A 13,700-nucleotide genomic window follows, 5' to 3' on the forward strand; every position below is an offset into this window, starting at 1 on the left:
AGTTAGTTTATTGGTTGATGGGAATCGTATCATAGTTCAACATCATCTGGAGAATGAGAAGTCAGAGGTTTTCTTATCACATGCCTTGTTGGCGCTATCACACGTATCTCAACTAGCATTCTGTTTATAACAGTGGCCAAGCCAAACATCTGTTGAAGCTCCTGAGCAGATAATGATTATGACAGAATTTGCCATATCATTTGTCAGCATCACAGAGTCTTGTGAAATATTGGCTCTGAACAATGATCATTCTTTGCTCCATGCATTTATCTAATCTACCTTTAAACATCTCACCTTGTGCTAACAAATATCTCAATTGTGTTCTACTCAAGAGAACTTTGCGTTGTTTATTGTTGGCTTTTATTTTCTTAAAAGAATAATAACCAACAATAGATGTCAGATAGTTTGCCATATTAACTATATCATTGACAGTTGATTACTTAAACAAGAGAGTTAATAATATCAGACGTTACATAGGAGGGGGGAAATGTCCATATACTTGATGCAAATAGTAGAATACATTTTGGATTCTGGTCTGAGTATTGACTTTGTGCTAGCACCAGAAAATAGTTTAATTTACTCCATTAAAGCAAAAACCTATTAAGATTGACAGGAAACCACAAAAGCCTGAATGGAATTGTAATAAACTGTATCAACTGGAATTAACTGAATCTGTGAACATCAATCTTTCATACGAGACATGGACATTACATGGGAAGGGAAGTTGTGAATTTAGAAGAGAACGGGAAAAATATTTCTTGTAAAGCAGAAATGAAAGGAGAATGCTAATAAAAACGAAAAACACCCAGCTCAACAAATGAAAAGAAGAAGAAAAAAGAAAGCACACAAAAGAAAAGCAAACTGTGTCAAAGGCTGGAGTGGAGAACACAATATGTTTAGTAATATATCCATGAAAATTCACATAAATGTTGTATTTGCCCAGAGAGAGATCTCTTCTTGGGAAACTCATGGAACAAAAAGGTAATTCTTGAATACAATCTAAGGTGCAAGAAAACACAAGGAATGTGTATACCGCTAAGAACTGATCATGTATCAAAATGCCTCCTAAACACAAATAAGATTTGGTCCAGAGATGACCTTAAAGAAATCTGATGTGGGAATTATCCTTGGAATGGTAGATTTTTACTTTTCCTTTCTCCATTAACTCCCTTTCACTTCTTTTGATGAGGATTAAATGCAGACCTCAATCGTATTTAAAATAGATGCACTGAAATTAGTGGTGGACAAGGGGATTCATTGGTACATTTAAGATTTGTGAATTTCAGAGAATCTTTTCTGAAGCAGATCTGGTTCTACTACATGGATTTTACTTCTGTTACTAATATGTCATCCTACACGGATTTCCAAAATGCATTTATTGACTTACTCCGGTTTATATGCCACGACAGTCCAATGACTAGGAATAGCTTTCGACACATGCAAAATATGGAGAAATACAGTAAAAATCAAGTACAGAAATAATTTAAACCATAACTGTTATGTAACTGCAAGATTAATTTCCAGGATCTACAATATATATCATGTCTGGCTACCAAGGGAGAATCAGTTGGCTAACGCTACCTAAGAGGACAATGTTTGTACCCCAGGACCCCACATCTTTCTGGCTAAAGAGGAACTTATTGAATGGCAGAACATTTTTGTCTACAATCTACACATCAGGTATAAAGAGAAATTTCTCAGAAAGCTGCTCTATATGATTCTACTACTAGTGCAAATCTGAGGTGGCTTCCAACAACCACATGCAGATAAATCCTTTCATAATACACAAAGCTTAAACCAGTGAACCAACTCTCCATGCTGGGTGGAATTTCACTAAAACTACTGGAATTTTATGGAATATGTGTTCCTTCTTGGGATCCATTATCCCAGTGAGCCGATATTTTAATCTAGTGTGATTAGCTCCTTGAGAAATATTTCTGAAGCATTGCCATCAAATACCGTATGATCCCATTCAGATTTGTGTAAATGACTGAAGACTGGGTTACAACAACCTTGGAAAAGGTACTTTATCACTTGTAAAGCACTTTTAGGCATCATAGCATCTCTCTCCCCCCCCACACACACAGAGGGAAAGAGAGAGGGAGAGAGAGAGATACAGACAGAGAGAGACACACAGAGAGGCACATTGTAGGCACCTGACAATCAGCTCACATTTACAACTGGTTGCAGCATCCTTTGCTCATGTGACCATGATTTGCATCTTTTTAACCAGTTTCCAATGTTGTTGGAGGTTTTTTGTCAATTTCGGGGGAATGGGGGGAATACCCATTATGGAGAAAGGATTTGGATTTACAACTTTGTAATTTACTTAATGATCACTGTAAAAATGGTCCTGAAATTGGACCCAGACATGTGAGAACCTCGACTTATGACTCTTATACTTAGAAGAGCTGCGGTGGCGCAGTGGTTAGAATGCAGTACTGCAGGCTACTTCTGCTGATCACTGGCTGCCAGCAGTCTGGCAGTTCAAATCTCACCAGGTTCAAGGTTGATTCAGCCTTCCATCCTTCCGAGATGGGTAAAATGAGGAGCCAGATTGTTGGGGGCAAGAGGCTGACTCTATAAACCACTTAGAGAGGGCTGTAAAAGCACTATGAAGCAATGTATAAGTCTAACTGCTATTGCTATTGCTAGTCTGAAATTCTGGTCCCAACTGCAGTTGTAAATTGAGGATTATTTGTAGTCCCTCTTCTCCCCAGTGTAGAGTGGATTAACCCAGAATGTACAGATGCTAAATTTATATAATACTTTCCCCACCAAAGATGGAAAATTGGCAGGTTGGACTTTGTTACTGTATTACTGGAATTAAATGCAGCGGGGCAGTTGTGGTCTTATCCAAACAGTGAAGGAACTTTCTCAAACCTTCCCTCAATCCTAAAGTGACAAAAACAGGATGTGATGTTGCTTTAAACTCTGATGAAATTATTTTGAAAATTTAGGTTAGTGTTGGGAGTTTGCATGCTTAATGCACCTCTAAAATAAACAAGCATTGAGAGAAGTTGCTGAAAATAACCTTGAGTTTTTTCAGTTTTTCTAATTCTACAGAAGTGGGAAAATGCATCTATTTATGCCAGTGGAAAGTCATGGTGAGCCACGTGTTCCAAACTCAAGAGAAAAGCCATGAGTGATTGGGATCCATAATTACATGATGTTGGGAGAAGCAATATGAATTAATATGAGAAATCAGTGAAAACCCAAAGGAATGTGTCAGAAAGGAGAAAAAAGAAGAAAAGACATGGTTACCAGTAAAAAGAAGAATAAGGGAGTAAATTAACACTTTGCAACTGAAATAAGCTGCCTAGACTTATTATTATAGGTACAAGAGCCACATTAACTCTGGAGTCTCCAAAGTTTTCTAATTTATGCATAAAATAAAGGCAAGAGAGGTTGTGTATGCAAAAATAGCATACATTAGGAGGCCTCAACGGCGTTTTTTCAACAGGCAACTGGACTTTGTTTTTTCTTTTTGCTTCTCATCCAAGAAGCTTCTTCACTTCTTCATTTCAGCAGAACTGAAGAAACTTCTTGGATGAGAAGCGAAATGTCTTCAAGGAAAAACAAAGTCCAGTTGCCTCTTGAAAAAGCACCTTTGGAACAACCATGACATGGATGACTGAGAGTCTCCGTAGACATTCGTACCAATTAGAATTTTGCTTTCAGTACTAGAATTATACATTTAAGAACAATAACCCAACCTTTTCCAACAACTGTTCATACTTTTTTTTTGCAAAACCACCAATGATGTCATATATTAACCCAGGATTAATTGATATTAGCAATATTAATATTGATATTAACAATATTGTGAGCATGAAGCTCATGGATGAGAGAGGCACTGCCATCCGAGTTCGGTTCTCATGATTTGCCTTGGATTGCGCTCCAGTTCTGAGATGCAAATGGTCCCATCCCTGATTTGAATAATTTTGCTATCTAGGACAACAGCAAATCTGCTGATAGCTGTTTGCATGCAAATGCTGCACGCGAGGAATGCATAGCGGGAATGGAACACAGAATTGATTCCTTCGTTTAGAACGATGTTCCTTTCCATGCAAGTTAAGAGACAAATTGACTTTGTACTACAGAGGAGGAACCCTGGAGAATAAGCCTCTACAATCATGCACAGCCAATGTGCATTTGCATCTATATAGACAGGCAGATATCTTTCTTTGACTCAAGCGTTGTGAAATCTTGAGCAAAACTAATTACAATGTTCTGCTTGAAATAAGGCTCTAAATATATACATATCCTTTCTCCTAAATTACAGCGATTACTACAGTTTCTCCCCTTCCCCCAAAACCCTCACTTGGAGAAGCATTCATGCTTCTGATTGTCCTTGAAATAAAAATGTTCACAGAAGCAACATTAGCGTTTGGTACTAAAATCGTTTCCCAAGGGCTGCATAATATCAATATTTTTGCTAAAACAGGACAAAAGGAAATAGAGACTCGGAAGTTTCTCGGCCTCAAAGGCACCAGAGACAACTCTTCCTATTCCACATTGGTTGCAAGATGCACACATTTGTAAAATGGAAAGGAATAGTAAAGTTATACCATTGCATAGCGGTTGTTACTGGCTATCCTCCTTTCTCAGGGTCAAAAGTGAGAGGGAGGTCATATGAAAGGGAATCTACGAAAGGGAAACCACTCAAAGATACACAAAGTAGCTGTAGAGAAGAATGGATGGATGGATGGATGGAAGGATGGATGGATAGATAAAAAGATGGGTGAATGGAAGGATGGATAAATGGATAGATGGAAGAATAGAAGAATGGGTGGAAGGATGAATGAATGGATGGAAGAATGGATGGATAGATGGATGGATAGATGAAAGGATGGGTGAATGGATGGATGAATGAAAGGATGGTGGATGGATGGATGGATGAATAAATAAAAGGTTGGATGAATGTGTGGAGGTATCCAGAAATGCACTGAAGATAAATGGTGGATATTTCCTTTCCATGGGTAGTAGATAACCATCCCAAATAGAGAATAAATCTCAAGATAAGATGCTAAGAAAGCTACCAAGGAAAGCACCTGTGCACAACGGATCTAAAATATAAAATAAACAGATCTGTTTATTTCATCAGGATGCCACAAAAACACTTTGCTTTCCCATAAAGCTTAACTGACAATAATGTTAGCTTTTATCTACCTTTAAACTTTAGGTGCACATAAGTGTTGGTTTAATGTCTAAGTTTGTTAATAGGCTCAGAAAATAAATAAATGGATATGATAGTCTTGGCAATTGTAGTCTACAAAAGGATTGTTTAAAAAAAGCTTTTAGTATAATGGTTGTATTAGAATGCTAGAGGAGATTTTGGTTGGTTCTTGGCTGTTTTACTCTTACCTTACTTATGGGGACATTTTTATTGTTTTATATTTTAGGTTGTTTAGCAGATGGTTATGTTTACATTACCCTGGGGAAATTTTAATAGTTCCCACAATGCTGCCATATGTCTGCTCAGATTTGGCTGGATACACATCCAATAAACGAAAGAATATGTTATGAAAAAATGGGAGGGAGCAGCAATTTGTAACAAGAGAAGACAAAGGAGGCAGAACCTCATTTTTATGCCATGGCTCAGTCCCATCTTTTTAACTATTTCTCCAACTCCCTTGAACGTAGGGCATAGAATAATATTGTTTGGAAGGGTCCGTGGATGTCATCTAGTTCAGCCCCTCCATGGCAAGAGACCCTATATCTGGAAGCTTTCCTGGAGCTTGGGGAAGGCAAAAACAGCTTCCCCCAGCCATCCGAAGGCCCTCTGGAGGCCTGGTAGGAGGCCTGGTAGGTCCATATCTGGTAGGCCTGTTTTTTGCCCTCCAGAGGCTCCGGAGGGTCCAGAGGCTTTCCTGGATCCTCCAGGAGGGCAAAAATGGCCTCCCTCGGTCCTCTGGAAGCCCTCCAGAGGCTGGAAATGGCCCATTTCTCCCTCCGGTGGCTTTCCTGGAAATTCTAGGATGGTGAAAATGGTCTCTCCCGGCTCTCCAGAGGCCCTTCGGAGTCCGGAAATGGCCCATTTCCGGACTTCTGGTAGGCCAATATTTTTGCCCTCCCAGAGCCTCTGCACGAGCCCTGTACTTACCTGGCATCCAAAAAAGGCCACGTGGAGACTCCTGGAAGGGGCAGGGCGGCATAGGCATGTGTATGCATCTCCTGGATGTGCAGCAGAGACCCAAAAATTAGCTGGCCGGCGGGAGGCATGCGTGCATGCATTGTGGAGCTGATCTAGGGCGACGGCTCACATGCCCGGAGAAATGGCTCTACGTGCCACCTGTGACACCTGTGCCATAGGTTTGCCATCACGGCCCTATACCATTCTGGACAAATGGTTTCTCAATCTGTTCTTGAATACCTCCATTGAGGATGCACCTTCATCTTCTGAAGGCAAACCATTCCACTGATTAATTGTTCTTGCAATTAGGAAATTTCTCCTTAGTTCTAGGTTGCTTCTCTCTTTGATAAGTTGGAAACCTATCCATCTGTTACTTCTTGTCCAGCCCTCAAGTGCTTTGTAGAATAGATCAACCCCCCACTTCTCTGTGACAGCCTTTCAAATATTGTAAAACTGTTGTCACCCTTGATCCTTCTCTGTTGCATAGCTTTAGAAACAGAGTGATGGACCCACTGCCCTGTTGGTGTGATTTTAGAAGAATATTTCAGAATGTTGGTGTTAGAGGAAAGAATGGAACTAGTAGGGTATCTTGCAAAACATCTGGAGATGCTTTCAAAGGATTTCCTGCCCCCATGATGGTAGTAGCCAACTTGCTCCATCAAATTATCCCACCTCTGTTGCTTGGAATAACAGGAGGGAAAAATTGTAACACACGCACACAACATGTACACACAGAAAGAATCTTACCCAGCGAATTCACCACCCTGGGCCTGAGCTTGGCCTGCAATGGCGTCCATGATAGCATCTTGAGAATACATGCTGATGGGGGTGTTATATTGGGCATGAATGATGGTGGCTTTGCCCCCGGGGCCTTTCACCTCTATGGGTTTATGCGTGGACAGAGCAGAATCCTTCAGGACGTTGGGGTTGAAACGTTCCACATACTCGGTGCTGGGATGGAGGAAGTGAGGAATCAGGGGGGGAAAAGAAGGAACGATGAAAAGATTAAGGAGGGGAGGAAGGAAAAGATTTAGGAGCACAGTGGAATATTTTCACACACACACACACATAAACACAGACACAGACAGACACACTGCTTTGCATTTGATCGCAGGCAAGAAGAGTGGCATTCAACAAGCAGCAAAGAGCAAGAATACAACTTTTCTCAGAAGAGCATCTGATGTTCTGGTAACTGAAAGATAAAAAATAACGAGTGACTGATGTAGCCAGTAAGCACTTTTGTGAATTATCTGTTTTAATTTTAATTCATGTTAGAAGGCGAGTCTCTGCTGGCTCTGGAATAGCTAAATGTTTCTCCTGTCCTCCGAGGTGGACTTGGGGAATCTCTGGAATGATGGCTGAAGTTCAGCCCTGGATAGTAGTGTCAGCCCCTTGAGGCAGGCTAAGTCAGGAAACAAACACCGCAAACAATGCTAGAACCTACTTTATGGATCTGGGCTACAAGAAAATCTTGTGAGTTTTTCTTTTCTTCACTCTTATGCCAAAGAGAGCCAAGTGAGCTGATTTGGAATTTCTTCTGCAAGCTTTTTTGGAATGTAGTGGATACTTTTGTAGCACCTGCTTATTTTCTTCAAAGCTATCTCAAGACTCTTGTGCAAGTAGCAGTCAGCATGCAGTCATTAAATGGCCCTCTATATCAGGGGTCTCCAACCTTGGCAACTTTAAGCCTGGCGGACTTCAACGCCCAGAATTCCCCAGTCAGCTTTGCAAATCTGGCTGGGGAATTCTGGGAGTTGAAGTCCGCCAGGCTTAAAGTTGCCAAGGTTGGAGACCCCTGCTGTATATAATGTATGTGGCCTAAGATCCAGTAGGTGGCAGCAGAGAGAAGCAAGAAACTCTTTATGGCCAACTAGTGGCCATTGTGGCGGTTTGCATCTGATATTTGTACTTACAGATTATAGTGGATTGACTTTTCTTCATGTGAAATTTCAAAAAAATTAGAAGTTTTGTCTTACCAGACTGACATTTAGCAAGACCCTCTGAGGCCTGCCGTTCAGAAATATTCAAATACAAATTGCAGCAATGTGCATAAAAAAGCCTCTGCGTTTTTATGGATTTAGAGCCGTATGATAAAAGAAACAGCACCGATGTCTTCAGAGCTGCCAAAGGGTGGGAAGTCTTTAAGGAGACACCTTTGTTCAGCAGAATGAGGTCTTTATAAGGGGAGCACCATGACTCCAAAAACAATACATGCATTTCAGCAGAACAACATTCAAGGCAAGAAGAACCTCAACATGCACTGAAGTCTAAAGCAACACATTTACAGAAACACCTTGATTGGAGCCAAAGCAGGTCAGCCTCCTCACAATGCACCTCACAAACTGAAGCACCACCACACTCTTTGCCATGGACACTGATTTTTGCAGTTGTTACAAGCCCCTTTGATTGGTTGCCCTCCCTTTTCCCCTGCCCAGATGTATGGGAGGAATGGAAGCCATCGACTCCCACAGAGATAGGATGGCAACCTATGACCATCCAGCTCTGATTTTTGTAGTCCCTTCTACTAAAAATTGACCACAGAGCTTCCCTCCCTTTTAGGGAGAAAGAAAACCCATGATATTTATCTTGAAGTTCTAAAAAACCTCTGCATTGTACCAAAAAACCACAAAGACATTTCCCCATGCTCCTCTCCACACCAGCTTTACTCCCTACTGTGGGTTCTGGTGTCCTTAGTGAGGCTTTTGGTCATGAAAGATTCACAGAAGTTGCACAGAAAGATTCCATCTATAGATGATTGTTTCATAGATCATCAAACCTTGGAGCTCATGGAGACACCCAAGGACCTTCTAGAAATCATTTCCAGAAGAATATTCTTCTGGAAACATACTTTGGATGAAAAAGGCCCTTCCAGACAAAGGAATACATTAGCAATGAATTCTGGCCAAAATGTTTCCTAAATTAGGTTTATTCTTGGAACAGACCCTGGGGGAATGTCCTTTGGATATGATGTTGGACACCCCAATAAGCTGTTAAAGAACATTCCATTTGCAAGCAGATGGAACAGGAGCACAAAGGAGCAGAACATGCTGTTCCAAGAAAATGGACATCGCCACTTAACACTGACAAACTCTTGAATACTAACTTGGTCACAGGATTGGTTACCACCTAGAGGAAAGAAATAAATAAAAAAAGATCAGATTTCCAGATGTTTCTTTAACAGGAAGAGATAAAGAAGTATTAAACAGGCATCTAAATCTTTTGGAAAGAAAAAGAAAGAAAGAAAGAAAGAAAGAAAGAAAGAAAGAAAGAAAGAAGGAAGGAAGGAAGGAAGGAGGAGGAGGAGGGAGGGAGGGAGGGAGGGAAAGCAACAGAGAATAAGAAAGAAATGTAGGAAGGAAAGAAGGGAAAGAAAGCATGCTCACGCAGTGTGCGTTTGGCACGCACTGCACATGCAGTTTAATCTTCTGATTCTTGAGACCCCACAATACCTTTAAGCCTTAAATAATCACTATAATTTTAATATATAGCATTTAGAGCAGTGACCCCCAACTTTTGGGGTATCAGGGACAGATTCCATGGAGAAAGGGTTTTTTTGTGGACTGGAGGGGGCGTGATTTTGCATGCTGCCTGCATCCTGTGGATGGGGCTTCACTTATTTGCGTGGCCTGGTTGGTGACATGCTGTGGACTGGTGCTGGTTTGTGGATCGGGGGTTGGGGAACCCTGATTTAGATGACTTTACATCAATGCTAAGTCAATGCAACCAGAAAATGTGTTAGTCTAAACAACCATCAGTGTAAGAACAGCTTTAAAATAAAATGCATGATTTTAAAATTTGTCAAAATAAACTTCTATGTTTCTTCTATCTACCTAGCTTAAGGAAATCAAGAGCAAGACTATCTTGGGGCTTTACAAGATATGACAGGTACTTCAAACTGAATCTTGAAATGAATATGCAGTCAATTCAATGGAAACAAGATCAAAGCTGACCACCGTTTGCTAATCTAAAGTATTTTCAACTATGTCAGGATTTATAAGTTATTTTTAATTGTCAGTCTACAAGAGAGCATTGGGAGAAATTCTGTCTCATTTGTGTTTGCTCTATCTTCTTTAAGCATTAAGCTACAGGGATCTTAAGGATTGGGATGGGTTAAAAGAAATATTAATATATGCTAAAGAAATATTAACACACATTCAAAGAGACACCTAACTCTTTGACTCTTCACGTCAAATGTGCAGATCCACAATCCAGATCAAGCTCAGTAGCAGTGGGACCATAAGATTAAACATCCCCCCTGATTTCTTACTGCTTAATTTCTTCAAGTAGCTCTTTCTTTACATGCACATGGGTTTCTATTCTATTTTATCTGTAGAGGTTAAAGACTAACCACGGATGAACAATGTATAAATTAACCTTAAGAGCTGACAAATGTGCCAATCCAGCAGGAGATTATGTAAAAAAATACTTCTGGAAACTGTCCAATTCTACTTTGGATACAGTACATGTATATAAAGACTTAGCATCCCAAAAAAGAGATTAATGCTGGGAAAGGTGGAAGCAAAGAGAGGAAGAGGATGATGAAGAAGTTAGTGGTTTCTATTACTGTGACAATGATTGAACCAGCGGTGAAATCTGGCCAGATCTATCTGGCTCGTGCGAACCGGTAGTGCCAGCAGCAGGAGGCTCCGCCCACCCACCGGGATATCATTATGTCCTGTTTTCACCCTCTGCGCATGCGCAGAAGGCTCTGTACATGCGCAGAAGAGGCACGCACGCGTAGCCTATGTACGCTCCCGCGTGCTCCCGTTCCTGAACCGGTAGTGAAGGTAAGCGGATTTCACCGCTGGATTGAACCATTGTGCATCCTGATAGAAAAGGAGAGGAGGAGCTTGTGGAGAAAAATCTGATAGCTAGGAATTAAAAATAATTTGGTGGCACATAATCAGTCAATATGACAACTGTCACCAATTGGCCTCCAGGAGAACCTCAAGCTCTACAACCATTCTTCAGAGTGCCTGTAATCCCATCTACAATATGCTGTATGGACAGATCTTCTCTATCCTGAGTGGAATCAGATTTAGTTTGCTCCTTTCTGAGCTGCACTTGATATCAGGCTTAAGATCCATGACTTCTCCTGCATCCGGTGAGAAGCAAGACTGGATCTGATCCAGTCAATCAATGACACCCCCTTGCAAACCTCCAGGTGACCTTTTCCAGCAGTTTTATTTAGCTGCTGAATGCGCGCGAGAGAAGGTGGTGCTCCTTGGGTCAAAAGCCCGTGCAGATAACCAGAGCCACCTTTTCGTATCAACTGACTGAAAGAGGATCCTGGAGACCTGATCCTATAACCCAGCCCTGCCAGGTGTAGTAGAAAGATGCCATGGTTAATGGATCAAGGAACACTGAGAAGTTCAGGTGACACAAGAATCCATGTCCCTCTTCCAATGTAGACGCGTCCAAGAAACCATGGTGGATAATTCAGTTTCCACACTTGGCTGAAACCCCAGTGAGAATCAATCTAATTAATGACCACATTTTGAAACTTGACCACCACTGACCAGGTGATTTGGATGATGGAATTCTAAAACTCAATAAGCTGTCTGCTCCCATGGAGCACTCAAAGTGAATTTAAATAATTATGTTAAATGGGTAACCCCTTGAGCCACTTCTGAGGAGCATTTCACACCTCAAATAAATTTTTCCACACAGAGAAGGAAAGTGTAACCACCCAGTTCTCTGATGAGATATTCTATTAGTATGTGCTTGACCAATTTATATTAATTACAGTTTTAAGGTACCTGCTTTTCAAAGATGTTGGTGCTCGTATCATGTGCCTAGTAGCCCTAAATAAAACCTGGGTTAGCAGAAATCAGCCATAGTTTTATTTTCAGCCAGCTGCAAGGAACATCCTGGCTGGACTCAAAGTTATCTTATCAACCCACAGGGAACAAGACATTCTGCTACAGAGAGGCAAATATCTCTGGACTAAAGTTATGCACAATTTATTCAAGAGCTCTTTTGTAAGTCTGTCTTGACCGTAAGATATGACAGATCAATGTTCAGTTTTCTCTGAACTTCCTCGCCCTCCCTCTAATGGGAAAACCAGGATTGGGGCGTTGGGGGTAGGGGGAACTTGTAATGCAGCAAGCCAGGTTTTCTTGCAGCTTTGTCAGGAAAGCAACGTTCCCCCATCGCTTTGCATCCAAATATATCTCCCTGTTACAGAAACTCAGAAAGATATATTAGGAACAAGTTGTTCAGTAGTCAGTAACCAGATGAGTGGTTCTATATCCATATTTAGGAATGCAGAGGACAGCTGGGTGTCTGCTTACGGAGAAACAGTCAATGCAAGAGTATCATTTTCTGTAGCCATTGCTATTGGCTGATTTAAGCCTCTGAGCAATGCTTATGCAGGTAAAACAAGGCTTGCAAGGAAACCTTTAATGATATATCCTTGGATCTCAGAGGAGAAGCCCCGCCTCCATGATATCTGTCTGGGATTTCAGTAAACCCCACAGAGAAAATGTAGATGCTGTTCATAACTGACCCTGCATCTGTTATAGCCAGAGGGCCTTTGTGGTCACTTAAAAGTAGCCAGATCGCAAGACGATAGGAAATATTTACTGGAAAATACAAGGAAACTGAGATCTTGTGTCCAAGTTTATCAATCTTTCTTTCATTTCTACTGAAGTTCAGTTACTCCAATTTATACTCTAGGATTACCAGGAAAGCTCATTCTCTCTCATTTAGCACAACCAACTAATTTATCTTTATCCAAGCAACCATCTCCTCTGCCATGCCATGCCATGCCATGCCACCAAGCATCTCCTTTGGGGAACTCCTGGTAGAACATAGGAGCCACCAAGTTTTCCAAACATTGGAAATGAAAATCTCCAGCCAGCCCATCAACTCCAGTAGTAATGGGAGCCAAAAACAAGAAAGAAAAGGAAATTCTTGAAAGATTACTCATCAATATGCACACACCTCCAGTCCTTCAGGTATCCTATGCATACTCCTAAATAGTACCAATTATGCACAGTTTAGAATGCCAGCATGTTCTTAAGTTGCTGGTGGCCTTCAGATATGGTGAACCTCAGCCCCCCCACCACACCTCCAATCTGGAGCCAGATTGGAGAAACTGTCACAGTTTCATACTTGGGACCATAGGCAGCCTATCTTCAAAGTTGATTTCTCTAGTTCTAATCTCAGCACCTTCTCATGCTGTCATTCTGAGAAGATGCCAAGGCCACCCATGTGGGTGGCTTTTGCATCAGAGTCTTTGTTCTTTGGTATTTAAAGTACTCAAAGCAGGGCTGAGCTAGATTTTAAATTATTGGTTTTAAATTGGGTTTTAGTTGATATTTTAATTCTAAATTTACGGGCTTTTTAGAATCAGTTTTTTAATTGTTTTATATTGTATTTATATGTCTTTTAAATGCCTGTACACCGCCCTGAGTCCTTCGGGAGATAGGGCGGTATATAAATTTGAATAAATAAATAAAATTTGAATAAATAAATAAATAAATAAATCATGTTAATGAGCATGAATATGCATTTAATTGTTCTACACCCGTGATGGCAAACCTATGGCATGCGTGCCACA

The 13,700-nt window shown here is 40.9% G+C and overlaps 1 protein-coding gene across 12 annotated transcripts in view; it reads right to left on the bottom strand.

The window, feature by feature from the left end:
* LDB3 (LIM domain binding 3) overlaps positions 1-13,700 on the bottom strand; it is a 161,488-nt gene that overhangs the window by 63,182 nt on the left and 84,606 nt on the right. For all 12 annotated transcript variants that reach the window (XM_058187031.1, XM_058187030.1, XM_058187032.1 and 9 more), the window contains 2 exons: positions 9,240-9,262; positions 6,884-7,087 (listed from right to left, as the gene is read on the bottom strand). In XM_058187031.1, coding sequence (XP_058043014.1) covers positions 6,884-7,087; positions 9,240-9,262 — 227 coding nt within the window. The remainder of the gene's footprint in view (positions 1-6,883; positions 7,088-9,239; positions 9,263-13,700) is intronic.

The sequence above is a fragment of the Ahaetulla prasina genome, chromosome 6 (assembly GCF_028640845.1).
Source record: "Ahaetulla prasina isolate Xishuangbanna chromosome 6, ASM2864084v1, whole genome shotgun sequence".
Classification (NCBI taxonomy): Eukaryota; Metazoa; Chordata; class Lepidosauria; order Squamata; family Colubridae; genus Ahaetulla; species Ahaetulla prasina.